The sequence below is a fragment of the Tachysurus vachellii genome, chromosome 14 (assembly GCF_030014155.1).
Source record: "Tachysurus vachellii isolate PV-2020 chromosome 14, HZAU_Pvac_v1, whole genome shotgun sequence".
NCBI classification, from domain to species: Eukaryota; Metazoa; Chordata; class Actinopteri; order Siluriformes; family Bagridae; genus Tachysurus; species Tachysurus vachellii.
The window spans coordinates 18,075,972-18,100,971 of NC_083473.1; the positions used below are offsets into that span (position 1 = coordinate 18,075,972).

The 25,000-nt window shown below is 42.9% G+C and overlaps 1 protein-coding gene across 4 annotated transcripts; it reads left to right on the plus strand.

The window, feature by feature from the left end:
* The first annotated feature begins 8,607 nt into the window (after positions 1–8,607).
* hmg20a (high mobility group 20A) lies at positions 8,608–20,955 on the plus strand. Of its 4 annotated transcripts, none has more exons than XM_060887219.1 (9): positions 8,608–8,732; positions 10,209–10,300; positions 10,699–10,908; positions 11,107–11,239; positions 11,496–11,533; positions 15,916–15,991; positions 16,209–16,424; positions 18,001–18,133; positions 20,499–20,955. In XM_060887219.1, exons 2-9 carry the CDS (start codon positions 10,235–10,237, stop codon positions 20,500–20,502), a joined length of 876 nt encoding a protein of 291 aa, XP_060743202.1. In that variant the 5' UTR covers positions 8,608–8,732; positions 10,209–10,234; the 3' UTR covers positions 20,503–20,955. The 4 variants fall into 4 exon arrangements, with proteins under 4 accessions (XP_060743202.1, XP_060743205.1, XP_060743204.1 ...); XM_060887221.1 differs by having other exon boundaries at positions 8,647–8,670; XM_060887220.1 differs by lacking the exon at positions 8,608–8,732 and adding an exon at positions 9,064–9,088.
* The last annotated feature ends 4,045 nt before the right edge of the window (positions 20,956–25,000 follow it).

Here is a 25,000-nt window from a genome sequence, read left to right on the forward strand (position 1 = left end):
AGAATGGTGTTCCAGTACTGGGGGGGCACGGTGGCTTAGTGGTTAGCAGAGTTTGCCTCACACCTCCAGGGTTGGGGGTTCAATTCCTGCCTCCGCCTTGTGTGTGTGGAGTTTGCATGTTCTCCCCGTGCCTCGGGGGTTTCCTCCGGGTACTCCAGTTTCCTCCCCCGGTCCAAAGACATGCATGGTAGGTTGATTGCCATCTCTGGAAAATTGTCTGTAGTGTGTGATTGCGTGAGTGAATGAGAGTGTGTGTGTGCCCTGCGATGGGTTGGCACTCCGTCCAGGGTGTATCCTGCCTTGATGCCCGATGACGCCTGAGATAGGCACAGGCTTCCCGTGACCCGAGGTAGTTCAGATAAGCGGTAGAAAATGAGTGAGTGACAGTGAGTGTTCCAGTACTGTTTCAGAACCTTTCGACTTAATATTAAGGAACATTGAAGCTATTCTGGCAGCTCATGATGGCCCAACAAAGCATGAAGGCAATCTGCTGCTGGGAAAATGCGAGTCCTGCATTCATGTGGATGTTACTTTGACATCTACCACCTGCCTACACATTGGTGTTGCAGACTAAGTACACACCTTCATGGCAACCATATCCCTGGTACACTTCAGACATTGCTGAGGAACGGTTTTATGAACATGAGTTCAAGGTGACCTCCAAATTCTCCAAATCTCAATCTGTCAGCATTACGGGGATAAAATAGACCCAAATGCAGGATAGCGTAAAAATGAACAGGTATAATAACTTAAAAAACACGAAACAGGGACACAGACTAGACAACAGGACAACATCATGACAACAACAGACAACAGAGGATTCCGCGATGCTCAAGGCAACGTGGCTCAACTAAATACTGACAACAATTAACACACGAGGAACAGGTGTGCAGCGGCGGGGAGGATGAGACAAGGGCGGAGCAGACACGTGACCACAGAACATCAACAAAAGTACGTGGCCAAAGTCCGGGCTGTGTCCTGACACAATCTGATATAGCATAGGATGTGGGATGTGTCTCATGGATGTGACAATCATGTTTCATCCATGGAGGCTCCACCTCACTACTTACAATATTTAAAACTTAAACTGGTGCTAACGTCTTGGTATCAGATTCCATAGCACACCTTCACACTGTGCCTCAAGGGTTACAAGTGTTTTGGTGGCACAAGGTGTCTATTCAGTGTATAGTGATTACACCTAAAAAAGAGTCAGATTCAGAATTAATTAAATAGAAACCGTTTGCTGGGAAGAGGCCAAAGAATGCAGATCATCAACAATGGGATTTCACTTCAAAAGAAAATCGCAATGATCTTGTGAAGGTGAAGGTTAGATTCCTGACTTGATTATTAAGATGGATGATCCAGGATAAAAAAGAATCTTTCTCAGTGGCTAATGGAAACTTTTAACTTCACCTGTTTTTTTGTTTTTTTTTAAGTCAAGTCAAGAAGCTTTTATTGTCACTTCAACCATATATAGTTGACACAGTACACAGTGAAATGAGACAACATTTTTCCAGGACCAAGGTGCTACATAAAACAAAGACAGAGCTACATGGAAAATCACAGAGCTAAGGACTTAAGTAAATTAGTCCTAGCCACATAAAGTGAATCTGTGCAACCTGGTGCAAACAGTGCAAGACAAAATACAGTGCAAACAAACGAGACAAAACACAAAAACAATATACAAAAGCAGCGCCGACCAGTGTACATACTGTATATTCTACAGTACATGTACAAAAATGCTGGAATGAGCACTTAATATAATAGCAGCAGTTATATGAGGTATTGTAATATATTGTGCAAAACAGCAGTAGACACAAACAGCGCAAATCAGCATGTGGGGATGTGGTACCTTAGTGGATAAGGTGTTGGACTACTGATCAGAAGGTCATTAGTTCAAAATCCCAGGGCCACCAAGCTGTCACTCCTGGGCCCCTGAGCAAGGCCCTTGACCATTAACTGCTCAGCTGTATAAATGAAATAAATGTAAGTCGCTCTGGATAACAGCATCTGCCAAATGCCATAAATGTAAATGTAAATGTAAATGTAAAGCATGTAAACAGTTTGATATGGGTGGTGCTGTAGACATAGATGTATATTGGAAGAGTGTATATTTGGTGCAGTCTAGACAGTTAAGTGTGTGTGTGTGTGTGTGTTGTGCTCGGTACAGTTCGGTTCAGTTGTTGAGGAGTTTGATGGCTTGTGGAAAGAAACTGTTACACAGTCTGGTCATGAGGGCCAGAATACTCTGGGACGTTTTTCCAGACTGCAGATCATTTACACCATTCTTTCTTTCCATTTGTAATTGATTGTTGTGGCCATATGCATCGTGTGTGTTTATTACACACAGTGAACATGCGTGATTAAGACTGAAATAAAACACAACTATTTTGAGATATGTTCTCGGCCATTTGCTTGGCTGTAGTGAATTTTAGACAGAAAATAAGGTGTTCAGAGTGAAAAAGTGAACTCAATAATAGCACATAATAATCATTAACAAATGTATGAATTTGTAACATTAAAAAAAAATCATGTCCTCCATTTACAATATGTTTAAAGATGAAATGAACTTGCATCTGCTTAAAAGAGTGGTGCGTCTAGTGAGAAATAGATTATCATTTATTGGATGCTAAAGAATGGAAGCTTTACTGCTCTCTAAGAGCCTGAGATATTGTTTCTGGGGACATCATAAAAGTGTTCCCTCAGACCACATGAATTAATTAGAGCGCTCAGTTCACCTCCTCCTTCCCCTTCCACCCCTTGGCTCTTTTCTCTCATCTCTTTTATAATGAAGGAAGAAAGTAATTATGCTGGAAAGCTTCTCAAGTAAACGTGAGGCCCCTCACATACATATGCACATCTTAACCAACAGTATGTAGACAGTTGAATATCACACCCATACTGTTGCCACAAGGTTAACACAAAGCACACAATTGTCTAGAATATCATTGAATGTTGTAACGTTTCAGTTTCCCTTCACTGGAACGAGACTCAAATCCTGTTCCAGCACGACAATGCCCCTGTGCACAAAGCACAGAGCTCCATAAAGACATGATGTCAAGGTTAAGGTTGGAGTGGAAGAAGGTTGTGTATCCTGTACAGAGCCCTGATTCTGACTCAACCCCACTGAACACCTTTGGGATGAACTGGAACACTGACAGATCCTCAGACCTCCTCACTCACGCTCCAACATCTAATGAAAAACCTTCCCAGAAGAGTGGAGATTATTATAACAGTGAAGGAGAATAAATTTGGAATGAGATTCTTATTTACCCAACAAGGGAATATGAATGTGATGGTCAGGGGTGCACATAGATTTGGGCATATAATGTACACAACACAAGTTCAGAAACATACACAAAGGAAGACATGCTGCCATAATGAGACTTAAGGGTGGCCAGGTTGTTTTTTAAACCTCACATCAGCCTTATTAAAGCCCTGTCTGTTTGTCTGGGGGATATTTGGACAAAATAATGACATGAAGATATTCTGAATTTGTCTTTAAGCTGCATCATCTGTAGATTACTATAGTAGCCTATTTCTTTATCTAACAAACTAAGAAATGTTATTACACAATATAAAGTAGATATCTTTAGCTTTGGTCATCTAGGTTGCTTCATCAGTAACGACTAGCTGTCTCCTTGGACGTCCCGGTAGGTAAATAAACAGTTAATACTCTAGTGTTAGTATAGTATAGCGCCAGCCAGAGCAAAAAGATTCAACATATTACTCCTATTTTCTCCACATAACATCGACTACCATTCAAATCTCGTATTGATTATTAAAAAAATGTGCTCATTTGAATCCATTCACTGATTCCGACACAAGATTGCTGCATACTGATACTGCGTGTTCAATCTGAATAACAGTCTTGGAATTAATAATCACTCAATAATAAATGAGATCATTAGTGTAAAAAAAAGTCATACTGTTTCTGTTCAACTGAATAAAATCAATTTGGAAAAAGCAAAAGGCTATGATTAGAGCATTTAGTTAATGATAGATAACTAAATACTGAAATGACAAACCTAAAGGTTCCTAGATACTATAATCCTTTAGCTCTAAGTCGGCAGATGAAATTTAATCAGAGGCTTACAAGGAAATTAAGAAATGTACATGGTACAGCAAAGGCTGGGTGTATCCTAATAGGTATACGTCAAAGCTCGTTAGCTGATTGTGACAGCTTGATTCAGGAGAAAACGTTATCTATTATATTATTAAATAGTTGTGCTATTTCTCTATTTATTGGTATTTTTTTTTATTTAATTTAAAAATTCTTCCCCACTTCCACACTGTATCACACTTACTATAGCAAGTTAAATGTACTATTTTAAATGTAGGGAAGTGGTAGCTTAGTGGCTAAGGTGTTGTGTTGTGGCTACTGATCGGAAGGTTATGAGTTTGAATCCCAGGTTCACCAAGCTGCTGCCACTGCTGGGCCCCTAAGCAAGGCCCTTAACCCTCAATTGCTCAGTTGTATAAATGCTAAGTCACTCTGGATATAAGGGTGTCTGCTAAATGACAGAAATGTAAATCAGAGTTCACACATACAATGACTTTACCACTGCAAGTTGCCGGCATTCCTACTACTGGTTGCCGTATGTTTACTAGTTTTCTTGCTGTTAAACATTCTGGAGGGAGATTTGGTGTTTATTCAGTGTTTATAAGCATTGAGATGAAGCATCGCCTATCATACGAGATGAAGGAGAAGCAGTGTGCTCTCTGCTCTCTTGCACCAAGATGCTTCAAAATTGCATAAAGGTTAACCTTCTCAATTCTGTTGCATTGCTGCATCACCTGTTGCTCCTGCTTTGTGTAAAGGCATTGTAAATTAAAAAAAATATTATTTATATATTAAAAAAATATTTCAGCAGTCTAAAGCATAATAAAAAAACACAACATAATAAAAAAGCAGACTAAAGCAATTCTTAAGGAATCCAGTGCACAATTTATGTGACCACGTGTTGTATAGCAAATCATAGTTATAGTTACTGTACACATAGTAAATGATAGTTATCGCATACCGTATAGACAACTGCATAATATAATGTTATGTAGTATGCATTTATATTGATGCATTACGGAGTGTACACTTTGGATATCAGAATCAGAATCAGGTTTATTGGCCAAGTGTGTTTACACACACACAAGGTTTTCGGTTCCAGCTGTTTGTGACTCTCAAAAGTATAGACAATAATATGATTATATTATACAAACTATACAAGAAAATGCAGACAATGTGATACAATATAGAAAGTATTTGTATTATTTATGACTACAGAATATATGACTAGTCAGTTATGTACATAAAGTGTGAGTGGTAGTGCAAATAACAATATTGTGTAATATTTTGTTTTGTACAATATACAGCAGCAGGTGTGTGTGTAACATATACGGATGATGTGATGACTGACAGTTCTAATAACGCAGTCCTTGTAGATATGAAGCAGGGAATATAATTATGGTGAGTTGATGATCAGGGTGATTGCCTGGGGAAAGAAACTGTTCCTGTGTCTGGCAGTTTTGGTAGGCAAAGCTCTGTAGTGCCTGCCAGAAGGGAGGAGCTGAAAGAGGTTGTGTCCAGGGTGTGAAGGGTCAGTAGTGATTTTTCCTACCGGGTTTCTGGCTCTTGTGTCGTACAAGTCCTGGGGAGTGGGCAGGGGGGCACCAATTATTTTTTCTGCTGTTTTTACTGTGCGTTGCAGTCTGTTCCTGTCCTGTTTAGTTGCTGCTCCAAACCAGATGGTGATGGATATGTACAGGACAGATTCAATGACTGCAGCGTAGAACAGCAACAGCTCCTGTGGCAGACCATACTTCCTTAATTGCCGTAGAAAGTACAGTACATCCTCTGCTGTGCCTTTTTGATTATGGAGTTTATGCTGCACTCCCATTTCAGGTCTTGGGAAATGGTAGTGCGCAGAAACTTAAAGGACTCCACAGATGACACACGGCAGTTGGATATTGTGAGGGGGAGTAGGGTTGAGGGGTCTTTCCTAAAGTCCACTATCATCTCCACAGTTTTGAGGGTGTTTAACTCTAGGCTGTTCTGACTGCACCATAGCACCAGCCGCTTCACCTCCTGCCGGTATGCAGACCATCGCCATCTTGGATGAGACCGATGAGCGTAGTATCATCTGCAAATTTCAGGAGTTTAACAGTTGGGTCACTTGAAGTGCAGTCATTAGTGTAGAGGGAGAATAGAAGTGGGGAGAGGACACATCCCTGTGAAGCGCCAGTGCTGATTGTCCGAATGCTGGAGGTAACACCTCCCAGTCTCACCTGTTGTTTCCTGCCGGTCAGGAAGCTGGTGATCCACTGACAGATGGAAGGGGGTATAGTGAGCCTTAGGAGTTTGGAGTGGAGAATATCCAGAATTATAGTATTAAAAGCCGAACTGAAGTCGACCAAGAGAATCCGGGCGTATGTCCCTGGGCAGTCCAGGTGTTGCAGAATGTAATTTCGGTAGGCAAACTGTATGGGATCCAGCATCTGTTCTGTTACAGTCTTTAGGTGGGCCAAAACCAGCTGTTCAAAGATCTTCATGACAACAGATGTCAGAGCAACAGGTCTGTAGTCATTCAGTCCAGTGCTGGAGGGTTTCTTGGGGACCGGGATTATTGTGGAGAGTTTAAAGCAGAAGGGGACTTCACACAGCTCCAGTAATCTGTTGAAGATATGGGTGAAGATAGAAGCCAGTTAGTCAGCACATGCTTTGAGACAGGAGGGGGAGACCCCGTCTGGGCCAGGAGCCTTCCTTGTCTTCTGTCTCTGAAAGAGACAATTCACATCCTCTTCACAAATCGTGAGTGCAACTTGAGTGGTGGGAGAAGTAGCTAAAGGGGTTCCCAGAGGTGTGATGGGGCAGTCAGTTGGCTGGGTTTGATGGGAAGTGTGAAGATATTGTTCTCAAACCTGCAGCAGAAGGTGTTGTCTTGAGGTCGTTAGCCAGTGCTTTTCAACTTTTCACAATAGCTTTTTTTTTGGCTGATCTCTTTTGATTTTTAGGTAGCTTTTTTTGATTCTGCTATCTTTTATCAGTAGTTTCCTGGCCTCCCCTCTGTAGGCATCTTCCTTGGCATGTTGTTTTTTTAGTTTGGCTGTGAACCATGGCTTTTTATTACTGAATTTGCAGAAGGTTTTGGTTGGCACACACACACATCTTCACAAAAACTGATGTAAGACCTCACAGTGTCAGTCAGTTCATCCAGGCTCTCAGTTCCAGCCTCAAAGATACTCCAATCAGTGCAGTCAAAACAGTCTTGTAGTTCCTGCTTTGCCTCACAGGTCCATCTCTTCACTGTTTTGACTATAGGCTTAGTAGATTTTAGTTTCTGCGTGTGTGTTGGAATAAGATGAATAAGATCAGTGATCGGAGTTCCCCAAGGCTGCCCTGGGTACAGAGCGATATGCGTCCTTAAGAATTGTGTAGCAATGACCCAGTGTATTTTTCTCGCTTGTGTGACAATATTTCTCACACATTATAAGCACATCATCGACATCTACTAAAAGTAGAGCGTTTCCATATTTAGCTCCCAAACTTTGGAATAGTCTTCCTGCTAGTGTTTGGGGCTCAGACACACTTTCCCAGTTTAAATGTAGATTAAAAACTTATCTCTTTAGTCTGGCATATACATATACATAATACTTCCCATAATCTTATGCTCTAATACATCTGACCAAATGCACATTATTGACTAGTGCTTGCTAATATTATGAACAGCAGCTACGCTAATTCCTCTCCACTGCTTCTCATTTTCTACCCGTCCTGAGCCATCCAGAAATTGTACCAGCTCCGATTGTCTTCCTTGTCGTGAAGATTTCGACCTCCACTGAGATGAGGCAGACTCTGTTAGGATCATGAGGCATCTAGAGATGTTCCAGCTCCAGTTGGACTCTGCTATACTAAAGAGGAGATGCAAACCCCATGTGGTCTTTGAGGACAACTACCTCCTCTTCAATACATTTATCAGACTGTATATTTATAATCACACCCTCCAGTGTCACCCATATGAGGATGAGGTTCCTCTTTGAGTCTGGTTCCTCTCAAGGTTCCTTCCTTTACTATTCCTTTAGTTTTTCCTCCCCACAATCACCTGAGTCACCTCAGACTTGCTCATTGGGGATAAATACAAACACATTTAAATATATCTAATATTAATCTTGTCTTTTGTATTATATTAATCTTTATATTAACCTTTTGTTCTATGTTTATGTTCTGTAAAGCTGCTTTGAGACAATGTCGATTGTAAAAAGTGCTATACAAATAAATTTGAATTGAATTGAATTGAATTTAAATTTAGGCCAAAACACGGAAGCGTTTCTGCCGCGTGACGGCGCTCAAGAGTCGGCAGTTTGTTCATTCAGTTCCCGGTGGCCTGGAGAAGACGTGACCGGATCTCATCGTCTCTAGAAATCCCTCCGCCAGGTAAAGTAGTTCTCCCTATTTAATAACGTTTATATCTTTTTAAGTCAATAATTACAGGTTCTCATTCCATAACAGTCCTCATTCGCTTCCTTAATAAATACGATATAAAACACAATAATTTTTAACATAAATAGCAACTCCTATCTTTCAAAACATGAATCCCACCGGACCGGAAAACCGCTCGTTTTGTATGCCTGTCGCGATATGATGACGTAAACCGTCTGGTTATTTGTATTGTTTTGGTTAGTGCAATTTCTCTTCTACAGAATTTATCCTGCATCATTCATTTAAGATCAAATTACAGGTCAGCATGAACTTTTATATTGACTCGAAGTTGCTCCGTGTTGCCTTGTGCGTTCGTAAACACCAAATTAGTAATATTTTCCCGACAAGGCTGTATGTTTTGCTAGGTGTTTGGCTAACAACTTTACCGGTTCAATCCCAATTCGCTCACTAGTTTACTACATAGGGCGCATACGCTACTTGTTACTTGCGTGTATAGTTGGCGTTTATACGTGATTATCGGGGCGTTTGGGACACCGTCAAGAAACAAACCGAATGTGCTTTGTGTTGATGTTAATGTCAGTGCTTTGTTTTATGGGATTTTTAAACCATAAACGATTACAAGCACTGAAGGATTTCACCTTGTACACTTGTTTGGTAGGAGCTAAACAAATCTATTTATTGACTACGTGAGATTCACTAGTCCCTAAATACAATATCGTGATATATTTGTGGTTACAAATGATTCAAAAAGGCTTACAAAAGTGTACAAGTTTCTTCTTCACTTGTACCAGAATGTTGTTGCTTTTATTGGACTGCCTTTAAATCTGTTATACAAACTCTGTACTCATCGTTCAAGACATGACTAGTGTTTAATTTTTATTTCTTTTAGTGGGTTAGAACATTATGTTCATGTTTAATGTAAATCAAAATTCCTTCACACCTTATTCACCCAACTTCTCCATTTAAAGCTACACTATAGGGTTAGGAGAAATTATATATATACATATATATATATATATATATACATATATATATATATATATATATATGTGTATATAATGTATATATATATATTTCATTTGAAAGTGTTGTTTGGAACAGTGGTATATTTGGAAATGTTTGGCCTTTTAATGACTTCTCACACTTCACTTAACCCCAGTTAGAGGAACGCTTCACACTTATGAAATCATGCTTTGAAGCTTCTGCAATGATAACCACACATTGTGGTGCCAGACGTTTACAGCGTGAAACAAAGTTGTGTTCAAATCTTATGACTTGATGCAAATTGTGGCAGAAAATACGTCAATCATAGCGAACAGGATTGCTTATACGGTTGTGGTCAGAAAAGTCGTCGTCGTCGTTTTCTTGCCTTTGGATGTCTCTTGTATCTTTTACAATAGATTCATTGCCAGCCTTATTTCCTCTCTGATGCAAAAGCTGTATTTCTCAAATCTTGGTTGTATGACGGTGCAAATATGCAAATGTTTGTAGGAAGAATACGGTTAATCCAAAGTGTAGGAGTATACTGTGTGAAACATTGTATTATGAAAAGCCAGGATTAATAGTTAAACCCAGGTAATGTATTAACAGTGTGTAACGTGACACAAGACAATCCAGGATTGTGTTTACAAACACCCGTTACATTCTAAAGAGTATATTCACAATGTGGTCTTATAGATCCAGCTTTGAGTCAGTATGCATTATTGTCTGATATAATTCAGGATATTTGTGGCATTGTTTGTACTAATGTGTAATGAGGTGTGTGTTTTTTCAGCTCAATCCTCAGAGGGGTCTGAGGTCATGGAAGAGCAGAGTAACTCACCAGGAGCGAACACCGATAACGGCAGCCAAAGGAATGGAGAGGAGGTAATTTTTAACTTTGTCAAAATCTTAAATACAGTTTTCAATATAATCATGATCCTGTGGTTTGAGGATAAAAACACAGAACGACATGTGCAGCTGTAAAAGAAAGGGGCCATGGATATTTTCTCAAAGAAAAAAAATCTGCAAATCATAATACAAGCTCATTAATAATGCATTCAGTCACCTCAGTATTCCCTGCATCATTTCTCCCTGGTTCTGAGGGACAGGGAACCCTGTACGCTGCACCAAGACCATCCAGGTGATTCTCATGGTAGTCGAACCAGTTAGCAGCGTGTGGTTTTTCAATCCCACAGGAGAGGTTGTTACTGTATGTTGTTCTGAACCATTGTGTGTATGTGTTTTGTCTAATACTATTTCACCTTGTCCATCATGCACTGTAGAAGCCACGCAGGACCAGCTGGACTAAAGGGAGGAAGAGGAAGAAGCCGATGAAGGACAGTAACGCACCCAAAGCCCCGTTAACAGGATATGTGCGGTTTATGAACGACCGTCGGGAGCAGCTGAGGGCCGAGAGACCGGACGTGCCCTTCCCAGAAATCACTAGGATGCTCGGAAACGAGTGGAGCAAGCTGCCTCCTGAGGAGAAACAGGTCAGGAACAGAACACAAATTTACAAAAAGTTCCATTTTTGTTTCCCCATAAACACTTTCACTTGATTTTAAAGACACACACGGTCCTGTAAAACACCCTGAAATGCTTCAAAGGGACTCTTGTATGTCACAAATTGCTTTGTACAGAGAAACTTCTTTTTTTTTTTGTGTCTCTCGTCTCTCACCGTGTCTCTGTAGCGCTATTTGGATGAGGCAGAGAAAGATAAGGAGCGCTACATGAGGGAGCTGGAGAAGTATCAGCAGACAGAAGCCTATAAGCATTTCAAAAGGAAGGTGCAGGAAAAACAGAAGGGGAAAAGACTCAGAGGAGGTACGCGAAAAGCCTGGTTCTTTTTCTTCTTTAGTTATGTCATGGTGTGGTTTTGGTGAGCAGAGGAGCAAAAGAAGATATAAATAGGATGTTTAGGGGAAAAGACATCTGGCTACATTGAGTTCATGCATTACACAGTAAGTGCTGAACAGCGTATTACTATCGTTACTGTCACTGATGTTCAAGGTCAAAGAAAGGAATTAGTCTAACATTAATGACATTAATTAGGAATGACATTAATTTCTCTGTGTAACAGACGTAGGCCGACAGGCTGCCCGGGAAGCTCTTCACGAGGTAAGACGAGCTCCAGCTGAACATCCACATGTTTGTGTGTGTCTGACTCTCTGTGTTTGTGTGTGTCTGACTCTCTGTGTTTGTGTGTGTCTGACTGTGTTTGTGTGTGTCTGACTCTCTGTGTTTGTGTGTGTCTGACTCTCTGTGTTTGTGTGTGTCTGACTCTCTGTGTTTGTGTGTGTCTGACTCTGTGTTTGTGTGTGTCTGACTCTGTGTTTGTGTGTGTCTGACTCTCTGTGTTTGTGTGTGTCTGACTCTCTGTGTTTGTGTGTGTCTGACTCTCTGTGTTTGTGTGTGTCTGACTCTCTGTGTTTGTGTGTGTCTGACTCTCTGTCTGTGCGTGTGTCTGACTCTCTGTCTGTGCGTGTGTCTGACTCTCTGTCTGTGCGTGTGTCTGACTCTCTGTCTGTGCGTGTGTCTGACTCTCTGTCTGTGCGTGTGTCTGACTCTCTGTCTGTGCGTGTGTCTGACTCTCTGTCTGTGCGTGTGTCTGACTCTCTGTCTGTGCGTGTGTCTGACTCTCTGTCTGTGCGTGTGTCTGACTCTCTGTCTGTGCGTGTGTCTGACTCTCTGTCTGTGCGTGTGTCTGACTCTCTGTCTGTGCGTGTGTCTGACTCTCTGTCTGTGCGTGTGTCTGACTCTCTGTCTGTGCGTGTGTCTGACTCTCTGTCTGTGCGTGTGTCTGACTCTCTGTCTGTGCGTGTGTCTGACTCTCTGTCTGTGCGTGTGTCTGACTCTCTGTCTGTGCGTGTGTCTGACTCTCTGTCTGTGCGTGTGTCTGACTCTCTGTCTGTGCGTGTGTCTGACTCTCTGTCTGTGCGTGTGTCTGACTCTCTGTCTGTGCGTGTGTCTGACTCTCTGTCTGTGCGTGTGTCTGACTCTCTGTCTGTGCGTGTGTCTGACTCTCTGTCTGTGCGTGTGTCTGACTCTCTGTCTGTGCGTGTGTCTGACTCTCTGTCTGTGCGTGTGTCTGACTCTCTGTCTGTGCGTGTGTCTGACTCTCTGTCTGTGCGTGTGTCTGACTCTCTGTCTGTGCGTGTGTCTGACTCTCTGTCTGTGCGTGTGTCTGACTCTCTGTCTGTGCGTGTGTCTGACTCTCTGTCTGTGCGTGTGTCTGACTCTCTGTCTGTGCGTGTGTCTGACTCTCTGTCTGTGCGTGTGTCTGACTCTCTGTCTGTGCGTGTGTCTGACTCTCTGTCTGTGCGTGTGTCTGACTCTCTGTCTGTGCGTGTGTCTGACTCTCTGTCTGTGCGTGTGTCTGACTCTCTGTCTGTGCGTGTGTCTGACTCTCTGTCTGTGCGTGTGTCTGACTCTCTGTCTGTGCGTGTGTCTGACTCTCTGTCTGTGCGTGTGTCTGACTCTCTGTCTGTGCGTGTGTCTGACTCTCTGTCTGTGCGTGTGTCTGACTCTCTGTCTGTGCGTGTGTCTGACTCTCTGTCTGTGCGTGTGTCTGACTCTCTGTCTGTGCGTGTGTCTGACTCTCTGTCTGTGCGTGTGTCTGACTCTCTGTCTGTGCGTGTGTCTGACTCTCTGTCTGTGCGTGTGTCTGACTCTCTGTCTGTGCGTGTGTCTGACTCTCTGTCTGTGCGTGTGTCTGTCTGACTCTCTGTCTGTGCGTGTGTCTGTCTGACTCTCTGTCTGTGCGTGTGTCTGACTCTCTGTCTGTGCGTGTGTCTGACTCTCTGTCTGTGCGTGTGTCTGACTCTCTGTCTGTGCGTGTGTCTGACTGACTCTCTGTCTGTGCGTGTGTCTGACTGACTCTCTGTCTGTGCGTGTGTCTGACTGACTCTCTGTCTGTGCGTGTGTCTGACTGACTCTCTGTCTGTGCGTGTGTCTGACTGACTCTCTGTCTGTGCGTGTGTCTGACTGACTCTCTGTCTGTGCGTGTGTCTGACTGACTCTCTGTCTGTGCGTGTGTCTGACTGACTCTCTGTCTGTGCGTGTGTCTGACTGACTCTCTGTCTGTGCGTGTGTCTGACTGACTCTCTGTCTGTGCGTGTGTCTGACTGACTCTCTGTCTGTGCGTGTGTCTGACTGACTCTCTGTCTGTGCGTGTGTCTGACTGACTCTCTGTCTGTGCGTGTGTCTGACTGACTCTCTGTCTGTGCGTGTGTCTGACTGACTCTCTGTCTGTGCGTGTGTCTGACTGACTCTCTGTCTGTGCGTGTGTCTGACTGACTCTCTGTCTGTGCGTGTGTCTGACTGACTCTCTGTCTGTGCGTGTGTCTGACTGACTCTCTGTCTGTGCGTGTGTCTGACTGACTCTCTGTCTGTGCGTGTGTCTGACTGACTCTCTGTCTGTGCGTGTGTCTGACTGACTCTCTGTCTGTGCGTGTGTCTGACTGACTCTCTGTCTGTGCGTGTGTCTGACTGACTCTCTGTCTGTGCGTGTGTCTGACTGACTCTCTGTCTGTGCGTGTGTCTGACTGACTCTCTGTCTGTGCGTGTGTCTGACTGACTCTCTGTCTGTGCGTGTGTCTGACTGACTCTCTGTCTGTGCGTGTGTCTGACTGACTCTCTGTCTGTGCGTGTGTCTGACTGACTCTCTGTCTGTGCGTGTGTCTGACTGACTCTCTGTCTGTGCGTGTGTCTGACTGACTCTCTGTCTGTGCGTGTGTCTGACTGACTCTCTGTCTGTGCGTGTGTCTGACTGACTCTCTGTCTGTGCGTGTGTCTGACTGACTCTCTGTCTGTGCGTGTGTCTGACTGACTCTCTGTCTGTGCGTGTGTCTGACTGACTCTCTGTCTGTGCGTGTGTCTGACTGACTCTCTGTCTGTGCGTGTGTCTGACTGACTCTCTGTCTGTGCGTGTGTCTGACTGACTCTCTGTCTGTGCGTGTGTCTGACTGACTCTCTGTCTGTGCGTGTGTCTGACTGACTCTCTGTCTGTGCGTGTGTCTGACTGACTCTCTGTCTGTGCGTGTGTCTGACTGACTCTCTGTCTGTGCGTGTGTCTGACTGACTCTCTGTCTGTGCGTGTGTCTGACTGACTCTCTGTCTGTGCGTGTGTCTGACTGACTCTCTGTCTGTGCGTGTGTCTGACTGACTCTCTGTCTGTGCGTGTGTCTGACTGACTCTCTGTCTGTGCGTGTGTCTGACTGACTCTCTGTCTGTGCGTGTGTCTGACTGACTCTCTGTCTGTGCGTGTGTCTGACTGACTCTCTGTCTGTGCGTGTGTCTGACTGACTCTCTGTCTGTGCGTGTGTCTGACTGACTCTCTGTCTGTGCGAGTGTCTGACTGACTCTCTGTCTGTGCGAGTGTCTGACTCTCTGTCTTTGCGAGTGTCTGACTCTCTGTCTTTGCGTGTGTCTGACTCTCTGTCTTTGCGTGTGTCTGACTCTCTGTCTTTGCGTGTGTCTGACTCTGTGTCTGTCTCTGTCTGTCCCCCTCTGTCTGCCCCCCTCTCTCTCTCTGTCTGTGTGTGTCTTGAGTAAGTGGATTCAATGGGCCTTATATTATCACACATTGTATGACCAATCTTTTTGTTAATGCTGTGTGTAAGTGTTCATGTATATGTATTATGTAAAGCCAAACCGAATAAAAAAAAATCTGCGGGTTTCTGTAACATTTTTCAGAAGAACAGATTTCCTTTATATCCGTGTACATATGTTCATAAATGCCAACCAGCTGATAAACACTGACTGTATTCATTGCACAGCTGATTTGCATATGGTAACGCCCACAACACTCCATAAAAGGCCAAGGTCACAGCACTGACACCATGAATATAAACTATAAACTTCCTTATGGAAGGAAATGAATTTATTTTTATTTTGAATTACAGAATCGGTGAATTAACTATTTAAGTAAAAAACAAGATGACTACTTTTAAGTCTGCTGTACTCAGGTGGTCATGGACACCAAGCTCTTCATAAAAGCTATTATTAAAAAATAGCTATTATATTATAAAACCTGCTATTTTATTTTTGCTTATTTATTTCCAATTCAATGAACATCACTGTAATCCCTTACACACTGATGCACCATCCCAGAGTCTGTGTTGGGGAAACAGGAGGCTGTGTGTCACATGACCACAGGACAGTGCAGCTCGAGACCAGTTCAGTCCCTCAGTCATTCGTTCTTATTACAGCAATCTTAGTTTATGGGTTTATTTTGACTTGCTTTATGTAATTCCATATTTAATATTCCTTTAATTTATGCAGTTCATATAAAAGGACTAGGGTTCAAACAGTATACATTAAACCGGTGTGTGGGCTTGAACCATGGAACCTGTTTAAACCTAATTCATTTACAGCCTGATCCATTTCTGTCAGTATCGTAATACATGAATATGATAGGGAGCTGATGCTTGTATCTGTTTGTCTTCTTTTGAGAATATTTACAAGGCTATTAATATAAGTCCGTCCCCCCTCTCTCTCAGAATGATGGAGGTCTGAAGGATCGCTCAGTGTTTGATATTCCCATCTTCACTGAAGAGTTTCTTAACCACAGTAAAGGTGAGTACTTTAGTTTTTCATCTTTATCCTTTTACTGATTTGTTTCGGTATCATTGTTTTTATCAAATTTTTTTTTTTTTTTTTTGGTTTCGTTTCCAAGAAAACGGATGGTTCTAAATATGGTTAATGCTGAACACTTTGCACACGGTGATACTTGAAGCTGAAGGTCGTGTGCACACATGCACATTTCTGTCCAAACTCTAAACTTTTTGTGCAGCACGTGAGGCGGAGCTGAGGCAGTTGCGCAAGACCAACATGGAGTACGAGGAGCGTAACGCAGCTCTGCAGAAACACGTGGAGAGCATGCGCAGCGCCGTGGATCGTCTGGAGGGAGACGTGCTGCAGGAGCGCACACGCAACAGCCTGCTACAACAGCACCTCGACCAACTGCGCTCAGCGCTCACAAACAGCTTCTCCAACATGCCACTGCCTGGTTAGACACACACACACTTTTCTTACACACTCAGGCTGCAGTATCACAGCATTTATATTTGTTTACATATTTACACAGTAAATGAAAAATACCTATTGATGCAACAGGAAGCTTGGACACAGGTCCAGGAGAAACGTTCACCTATTGTACCTATCCAGAATTTTTTACTGAAAGATAAAATAACAGAAAATACTGAAAGATTTTCTATAACAGACTTACAGCAGTGTTTAATCAGATCTGTATTCTGAACTCACTGCTCTCTAGTGCCCTCGTGTGTCTGCCTGCGCACGCGTGTGTGTGTCTGCGCATCTCTCTGTCTCTCTGTTTATCTCTTTGCATGTCACTGCGTCACTTAGTGTATCTCTTGATGCTCGTCTCAGTGCGTCTCTGTGTGTGTCTCTCCGTGCATATCTCTGTACATATCGGTGTCTCTTTGCACATCTCTCTACGCGTTACTTTGCATGTCACTGTGCATCTTTTAGTGTCTCTTTCAGGTGCTTGTGTCAGTGTGTCTCTGCGCATGTCTGGCTGCGTATCTCGCTGCTTGTGTCGGTGTGTCTCTACGCGTCTCTCTATGCGTGTGCGTGCTTCTGCCCACGCTTGTGCGTGCGTCTCTGCGCATCTCTCTGTCTCTCTGCTTATCTCTTTGCATGTCACTGCGTCACTTAGTGTATCTCTTGATGCTCGTGTCAGTGTGTCTCTCCGTGCATATCTCTGTACATATCGGTGTCTCTCTGCGCATCTCTCTACGTGATACTTTGCATGTTACTGTGCATCTTTTAGTGTCTCTTTCGCTGCTTGTGTCAGTGTTTCTCTGTGTCTCTCTCTACCCTTGTCATGCGCATTTTATGATGCGTCTCTCGGTGCTTGTGTCAGTGTCACTGCACATCTGCGTGTCTCTCGGTGCGTCTCTCGGTGCTTGCGTCAGTGTATCTGCACATCTGAGTCTCTCGGGGCTTGTGTCAGTGTCACTGCACATCTGCGTGTCTCTCGGTGCTTGTGTCAGTGTATCTGCACATCTGCGTGTCTCTCGGTGCTTGTGTCAGTGTATCTGCACATCTGCGTGTCTCTCGGTGTGTCTCTCGGTACTTGTGTCAGTGTATCTGCACATCTGCGTGTCTCTCGGTGCTTGTGTCAGTGTCACTGCACATCTGCATCTCTCGGTGCTTGTGTCAGTGTCACTGCACATCTGCATCTCTCGGTGCTTGTGTCAGTGTCACTGCACATCTGCATCTCTCGGTGCTTGTGTCAGTGTCACTGCACATCTGCATCTCTCGGTGCTTGTGTCAGTGTCACTGCATATCTGAGCGTCTCTCGGTGCTTGTGTCAGTGTCACTGCATATCTGAGCGTCTCTCGGTGCGTCTCTCGGTGCTTGTGTCAGTGTCACTGCATATCTGAGCGTCTCTCGGTGCGTCTCTCGGTGCTTGTGTCAGTGTCACTGCATATCTGAGCGTCTCTCGGTGCTTGTGTCAGTGTCACTGCATATCTGAGCGTCTCTCGGTGCGTCTCTCAGTGCTTGTGTCAGTCTGTCACTGCGCGAGTCACTGAGTGAGTCAGTGTGCTGTGTTCTTGCAGGCAGTGGAGAGACAGCCAGCCTGGACTCCATCGACTCCTACATGAAGAAGCTCCACAGTATTGTGATGTCCAGCCCCCAGGAGCACGAGCACCTCATTAGCTTGGTGCGGGATGTGGTTAACTGCCTCGACAGGTAACGACTTTACCCTGTTTACGACATTTAAAACTACACTCAAGCTTTTTTCAGAGCTGCATAACAAAAATGACCTGACAGGGCAATGTTTATAATCAGCTTTAGAATAATTGGCACCCTCTGTGGCCACAGGGGGGCTATGAAATGATCTCTGATCTCACACTACATACATGGCCACTTCATTAGGAAGACTGTGAAAACAGCCTCAGGTCTGCATGACCAGGAAACAGCTTTGAAGCTTTCACATCCTGGTTGCATCCTTTTGTTAACGTCTATTCAGATCTAGTGACTGGGGAGACCACTGAACTACACGTGTGCATAGAAGGGAGAACATCGAGTGACTCACTACATATAAGTATTATTATGCCCAGTGTTATACAGTGTTATTGTGCTGCATGTGCCTTGTGGAAGTTACAATGTCATCATCAGAAGCTAGACACACACATGAGGGTTACTTTACTTCCTGTGTGAGTGCGCGAGTTCACGGGAATCGCAGCACAGCTCCAGAAGGCCATGTTGAGAGTATAAAGTCTAAATCCTTTGTCATTTTCTGGTTCTTATGTTTACTGGCTATAAATTATAAAGTACCAAACGAAAGGTTCCAAAATACTTTCCCTCAATGTGAATTTCTGAGTTTCTTCAAGTTCACTTGAGTCTTTAAAAAACCTTTTAACTGTCACCCAGCACTTCCTCTTTCAGTGGAGGTGCAGATGCCATGTTCTCTTAGCCACTCAACCCCACGAGGAGGATTACAGAACACACAGATGAAATGAGACACAAGTGTGTTGACCTAAAAACAAAACCGTGTGTTTAGCTCGTACACGTCATGAGGAGGATCGTTAAAGTGGCAAAATGAGCCATTTAGTTTGATTTTGTAGCCTCTAATTAGAAATGTGTTTTAAAAACCCTGATATTTAAAAGCCCAGTTTACATCACAAAAGCAAGAAGGAGAGCATTTTCATCCTTTTAGCCATTATTGTGTCAGCAGTTTGGCCTTGTAATGAAATAAGTCTAATGCAATGGATTAGTCTGTGCTTTTATAGCGTTGTTCTTAAACAGTGTGGTAATTGTGCTCTCTCTCTCTCTCTCTCTCTCTCTCTCTCTCTCTCTCTCTATCTCTCTCTATCTCTCTCTCCGTCTCTGTCTCTCTCTGTCTCTGTCTCCCTTGCTTTGCATCTCTCACTTTCTGTCTCCCTCTCTTTCTGTCTCTCTCTATCCCTTTCTGTCTCCCTCTCTCTCTCCCTCCCTCCCTCCCTCTCTCTCTTTCTTTGCATCTCTCTCTTTCTGTCTCCCTCTCTATATGCACCCCCCCCCTCTCTCTCTCTCTCTTTCTCTCTCTCCCTCCCTCCCTCCCTCTCTCTCTCCCGCCCTCCCTCTCTCTCTCCCTCCCTCTCTCTCTCTTTCTTTGCATCTCTCCCTTCTGTCTCCCTCTCTATATGCATCCCCCCCTCTCTCTCTGTCTCCCTTGCTTTGCATCTCTCTCTCTCTCTCTCTCTCTCTCTCCCTCAATTTCTTTGCATCTCTCCCTTTCTGTCTCTCTCTCTCCCTTACTTTGCATCTCTCTCTCTCCCTTACTTTGCATCTCTCTCTCTCTCCCTTACTTTGCATCTCTCTCTCTCTCTCTCCCTTACTTTGCATCTCTCTCTCTCTCTCTCTCTCTCTCTCTCTCTCTCTCTCTCTCTCTCTCTCTCTCTCTCCCCCTCCCTCCCTTTCTTTGCATCTCTCCCTTTCTGTCTCTGTCTCTCTCTCCCTTACTTTGCATCTCTCTCTCTCTCTCTCTCTCTCTCTCTCTCTCTCTCTCTCTCTCTCTCTCTCTCTCTCTCTCCTTTTTTGCATCTCTCCCTTTCTGTCTCTCTGTCTCTCACTCTCCCTTACTTTGCATCTCTCTCTCTCTCTCTCTCTCTCTCTCTCTCTCTCTCCTTCTTTGCATCTCTCCCTTTCTGTCTCTCTCTCTCCCTTACTTTGCATCTCTCTCTCTCTCTCTCTCTCTCTCTCTCTCTCTCTCTCTCTCCCTCTCCTTCTTTGCATCTCTCCCTTTCTGTCTCTCTGTCTCTCACTCTCCCTTACTTTGCATCTCTCTCTCTCTCTCTCTCTCTCTCTCTCTCTCTCTCTCTCTCTCCTTCTTTGCATCTCTCCCTTTCTGTCTCTCTGTCTCTCACTCTCCCTTACTTTGCATCTCTCTCTCTCTCTCTCTCTCTCTCTCTCTCTCTCTCTCTCTCTCTCTCTCTCTCTCTCTCCTTCTTTGCATCTCTCCCTTTCTGTCTCTCTCTCTCCCTTACTTTGCATCTCTCTCTCTCTCTCTCTCTCTCTCTCTCTCTCTCTCTCTCTCTCTCTCTCTCTCTCTCTCTCTCTCTCTCTCTCTCAGGTAATTGAGGAGTCCTGACAGCTGTGTTGCCAAATCCCTAAACACCACTGGATTCATGACTCCTGTCCCAATCCTTTTTTAAGACTTTCATTACTACACACAATTATATGATAATTATTTATTTTTTAGTGCCATTTTTTAATCAGTTTTTTCCTACTTAATGTGGTCATCAATTGTTATTTATGGAATTTTTTTACTAGAGCGAAAGTGGAACGACAATGTCTCAACAATGAACTACAGCCCATATCTTTGTTTGTTTGTTTCTAATTTCAAAGAAAATTTGCGTTTTAGATTATTTCGTTAGATCGAAAAAAAAAAAGAAAAAAAAAAGACATTTTGTATTTAAACTGTAGTTAGTTTGTTTGTCATTTGCCTTTGCCATTTGTGCCAGCATTATATCAAAGTGTATAAGAGCTCAAATGCTCCATTGACCAATAAATTTCATTTGCAATAAGAACTTCTTTATCTGATACTTTCATAAAGACAGACAGCCGTGTCCTCACGTTCTTCCTCCCCCTCCTCTTCCTCCTCCTTCTTTGCAGCTGTTTGCTTTTGAATTTTGTGCTTGATATGCAGCACACACTGCAGAGTCTGATGAAGAAGAAGAGAAAACATTTCTCAGCTCTTTGACTCAGGCTTTTCAATCAGATTTGCTGGTTTTTTTTTTTTTTTTGCAATGAATTTTAAGAACGGAGATCGTATCGAGTCAGTGGGATCATGCAAGACCAGCGATCAAAGCAGTCAACAGGTGGGTTTACGTTTCTTTAAAGGTAAGCTCTATAGATGAAGAAAAATGTCATGTTAAGCCTCTTGGGGGAAAAACAGACATACAATGTCTTAAGTGTCTACTTTCTGTTGAGCTTTATATTAACCACCACTGTGGAGTGAGACGTGACAGACATTCAGTCATCAACATGCACACAACCAACCCGGACCAAACTCCACTATTAGACCTCTGGGGAAAAGAGTAATTATTTTAAGGTGTGTTTTGTGCACTGGATGCGGTGTTTATGGTGCTACATAACACGCTCACCATGATCGTCTAGTTATCTTCAGTAACTTTTATCGTGGTATCAGTGTCTGATTTATTCTGATAGAATCAGATTCAATCAAAAGTAACATCAAGAACAAAATAAAAGAAAGTGTCTTTCTGATCCTCACTGAACTGCGATGAGAGCTGAAGGTGGAGATATGTGTTTGGTTGATGTTCAGTGTGTTTGATGGACATATCACACACACACACACACACACACACATCTACCAGGTTATACAGATGTTCAGGATGGAACTATGACCTTAATTGATTCTATCTGTAATTTTCCACTGTAGTATACTAAATACTAACAGCAACACAGCAGGTTTCTCTGTCATAATGCCCATTTCCTGTCCAGAGACAGGACGTCCTATTAGGACCGGCTGCCGTGTGGTAGTGATCCCATTCACAGGTGGCTGAAATGACCAGATATCCTCCTGTTGTTGAGTTCACTTCATCCTGATGCCTGTAATCAATTCGACTTGTTTGAGTTTCAGAGAAAACAACTTGGAGCTTTGATAAATTCAGTTTGTCTGGTGTGTTTTTACTGAACATAAACCCGCTGTTAATCAACATTCCTACCATTCCCAGTGTTCCCAGCATTCCTAAGCCCAGGCTCTGAATCCTTTAAGATATTACGCCATTACTGAAGCTGAATTATTTTATCGCAGTCATGGAGCTTTTTAATTGTCATTATATAGGTTATTCTTACTGAGTTATTGAGGTTTTGTCAAAACTGTTCAATTCAAGTTAAAAATCAAATGCCATTTTACCAGTACACTGGTGTTCAGTTGGAAATCAACATATCTGACATTTTTAATGAGTCTAAACAAACGAATGATGTTCTGAAATGATCTAAAATAAGTCAGGACTCTGCTGGCTTTCAGTGTGAGACGTGTGTTTGTCCCTCAGTTGATAAACTTATCAATTTTAGCTTTGAAGATCAAATGAACATCTCAGAAAGCAGGAACGGGGAGAAAAATCAAACCATTTTTGTTTTATTGGAAATTTCTATGAATAGTTAACTCCTAGTGTTCTAGAGAAAATCAGAAATACTGACGAACCTCTACGAATTCTTAAAGTCCTGAGTGTCTACTTTCATAAGACCTTCATATTAACACCACTGTGGAGTGAGATGTGACAAAGACATTCATTCCTCAACATGGACACAACTCCATTTTTAGGCCTCTGGGAAAAGGAGTTAATCACTATAAGAGCTTGACAATAAAGATAACATCAACTTTAACTTAACAAACATTTTACAGAACTCCTGGATGTGTTGGATGTTCCAGGACTTCACTTTAAGGCCCGTGGTTTTACTCAGATGTGATCCTGCTACCAAAACAAGGAAAAAAAAATAGTGTCAAAGAAGGATTTTATTTGACTGGGCTAAAGATAATTCGTTACAAGCATCGTAGAGATATAAAGTCTACACACCCTGTTAAATCTGTGGGGTTTGTAAAAGAAGTAAAAGAATGAGATTAAGATAAATCATGTCAGATCTTTTCTCAACTTTCATTTGAAATTATGCAAAAGAATGCAAATAAAGTAAAAAACAATCAGAAGCTTTTAACCTGGTTGTGATAATGTGCACAATCCTAAACTAATACGTTGTTGAAGCACCTTTGGATTTTATCACACCGCTTAGTCTTTTCTGGGAAAAATCTATCAGTACGGCAAGTCTTCATCTGGCAATATTTTTCCTGCTCTTTCTTACAACGACTCATTGATCATTTGTTGTCCATTCCTCAGATTTTTAATCTGTGTTCTCAGTCAGTGTCGAGCTGAAAGTCTTCAGCTTACTAGCAGTCGCCTGGTCTCTGCATAGTATCCAAAAACTTGTGATGGACTAAATGGACTGGAGCTCCATTCATGGTGTATTCCTGCCTCGGACCTGGTGTACTCAGGATTTATTGTAGACCTGATGAAGATACAGACAGTTCAAGCTTATTGAATTTAATGACATGAATGAATGAGTAACCCTTGTCATGTTGTTGTTGTTGTTCAATGCTAGAGGCCATGCTAGAAGCCATCAGACTCCTTAATAACTGAACTGAACTGTACTGAGCACAACATACACACACATCATCTGGACTGCACAGATTCACACCAAATAAACACACTTCTAATGTACATCCATCAACTTGTTTACATGCTGCTTACATTCATCAAACTGTTTACATGCTTACTGTTTACAAACTGTTTACATGCTGTTTTGCACACTTTCTTTACTTTTTTGCTCTTTGCACACTGTGTAACATTTCAGTCGTTTGGCACATACTGTACAATATTTCAGTTGTTGCTGTTTTTGCACAATCTTATACACTATCTCCGGGAAGAATCTGTGTTCATTCTAGTATTACTGCAAGCAATATTGTCTGAACATACAGCATTTACATACAATATTTACACTGGTCGGTCGGCGCTGTTTCTGTTTCTGTCTTTTGTGTATTGTCTTTTTTGTATTTGTGTATTGTCTTGTAACTTTTTGTCTGCACTGTCTTTTGTCCTGCACTGTCTTGTCCTGCACTGTCTTGTTTGTCTTGTCCTGCACTGTCTTGTTTGTCTTGTCCTGCACTGTTTGCACCAGGTTGCAAAGTTGCACTTTATGCATCTAGGACTGCTTACTAAGTGCTAGCCCTGTCTGTGTTTTATGTAGCACCATGATCCTGGAGAAACGTCTCATTTCACTGTGTACTGCAACAGCTATATATGGTTGAAATGACAATAAAAGCTTCTTGACTTGACTTGACTTGGGAAAGGGAGTGTGACTGAAAGAAAGCGCAGGGAGACGGAAGGGTTGGAGGGTGTGAGCATTTCCAGGGTCACGAAGCAAGACTGGAAATTCAGGTGGAGCGGTGGCATTGTGGGTGGATGGCAGGATGTGTCATGAGTCATGAGTCAGTGTTCATGTGCCCTACTGACCTCTCATCCTGAGTTTACACACTCACCCACACACTCAATCACTAAGAATGGATGTGGCTACTTCACCGTTCTGGTATTGTGCTCTGATTAATTGACTTACAGATGTTAAGTTTAAACTGATGTTCACGATGGAGTCATAATTTCTCAGCTTGTCTGGGAGCTTGCTAAGCTTACTAACCGGTCGTCTAAATATTTCCGTTTCATCATTCAGACATTGCACTGGTGCAAAGAGATGATACAATTTAAGCTTTTAAGTAGTTAAGGACATCCAGGAAAATTACGTTGGCAGGATAGATTTGTTTTAAGGTTTTGTTAGTTGTTTTTTTGTAGATTTAGGCTAGATGAGTAAAAACAAGGGGGGCACGGTGGCTTCGTGGTTAGCACGTTCGCCTCACACCTCCAGGATCGAGGTTCGATTCCCGCCTCCACCTTGTGTGTGTGGAGTTTGCATTTCTCCCCGTGCCTCGGGGGTTTCCTCTGGGTACTCCGGTTTCCTCCCCCCAGTCCAAAGACATGCATGGTAGGTTGATTGGCATCTCTGGAA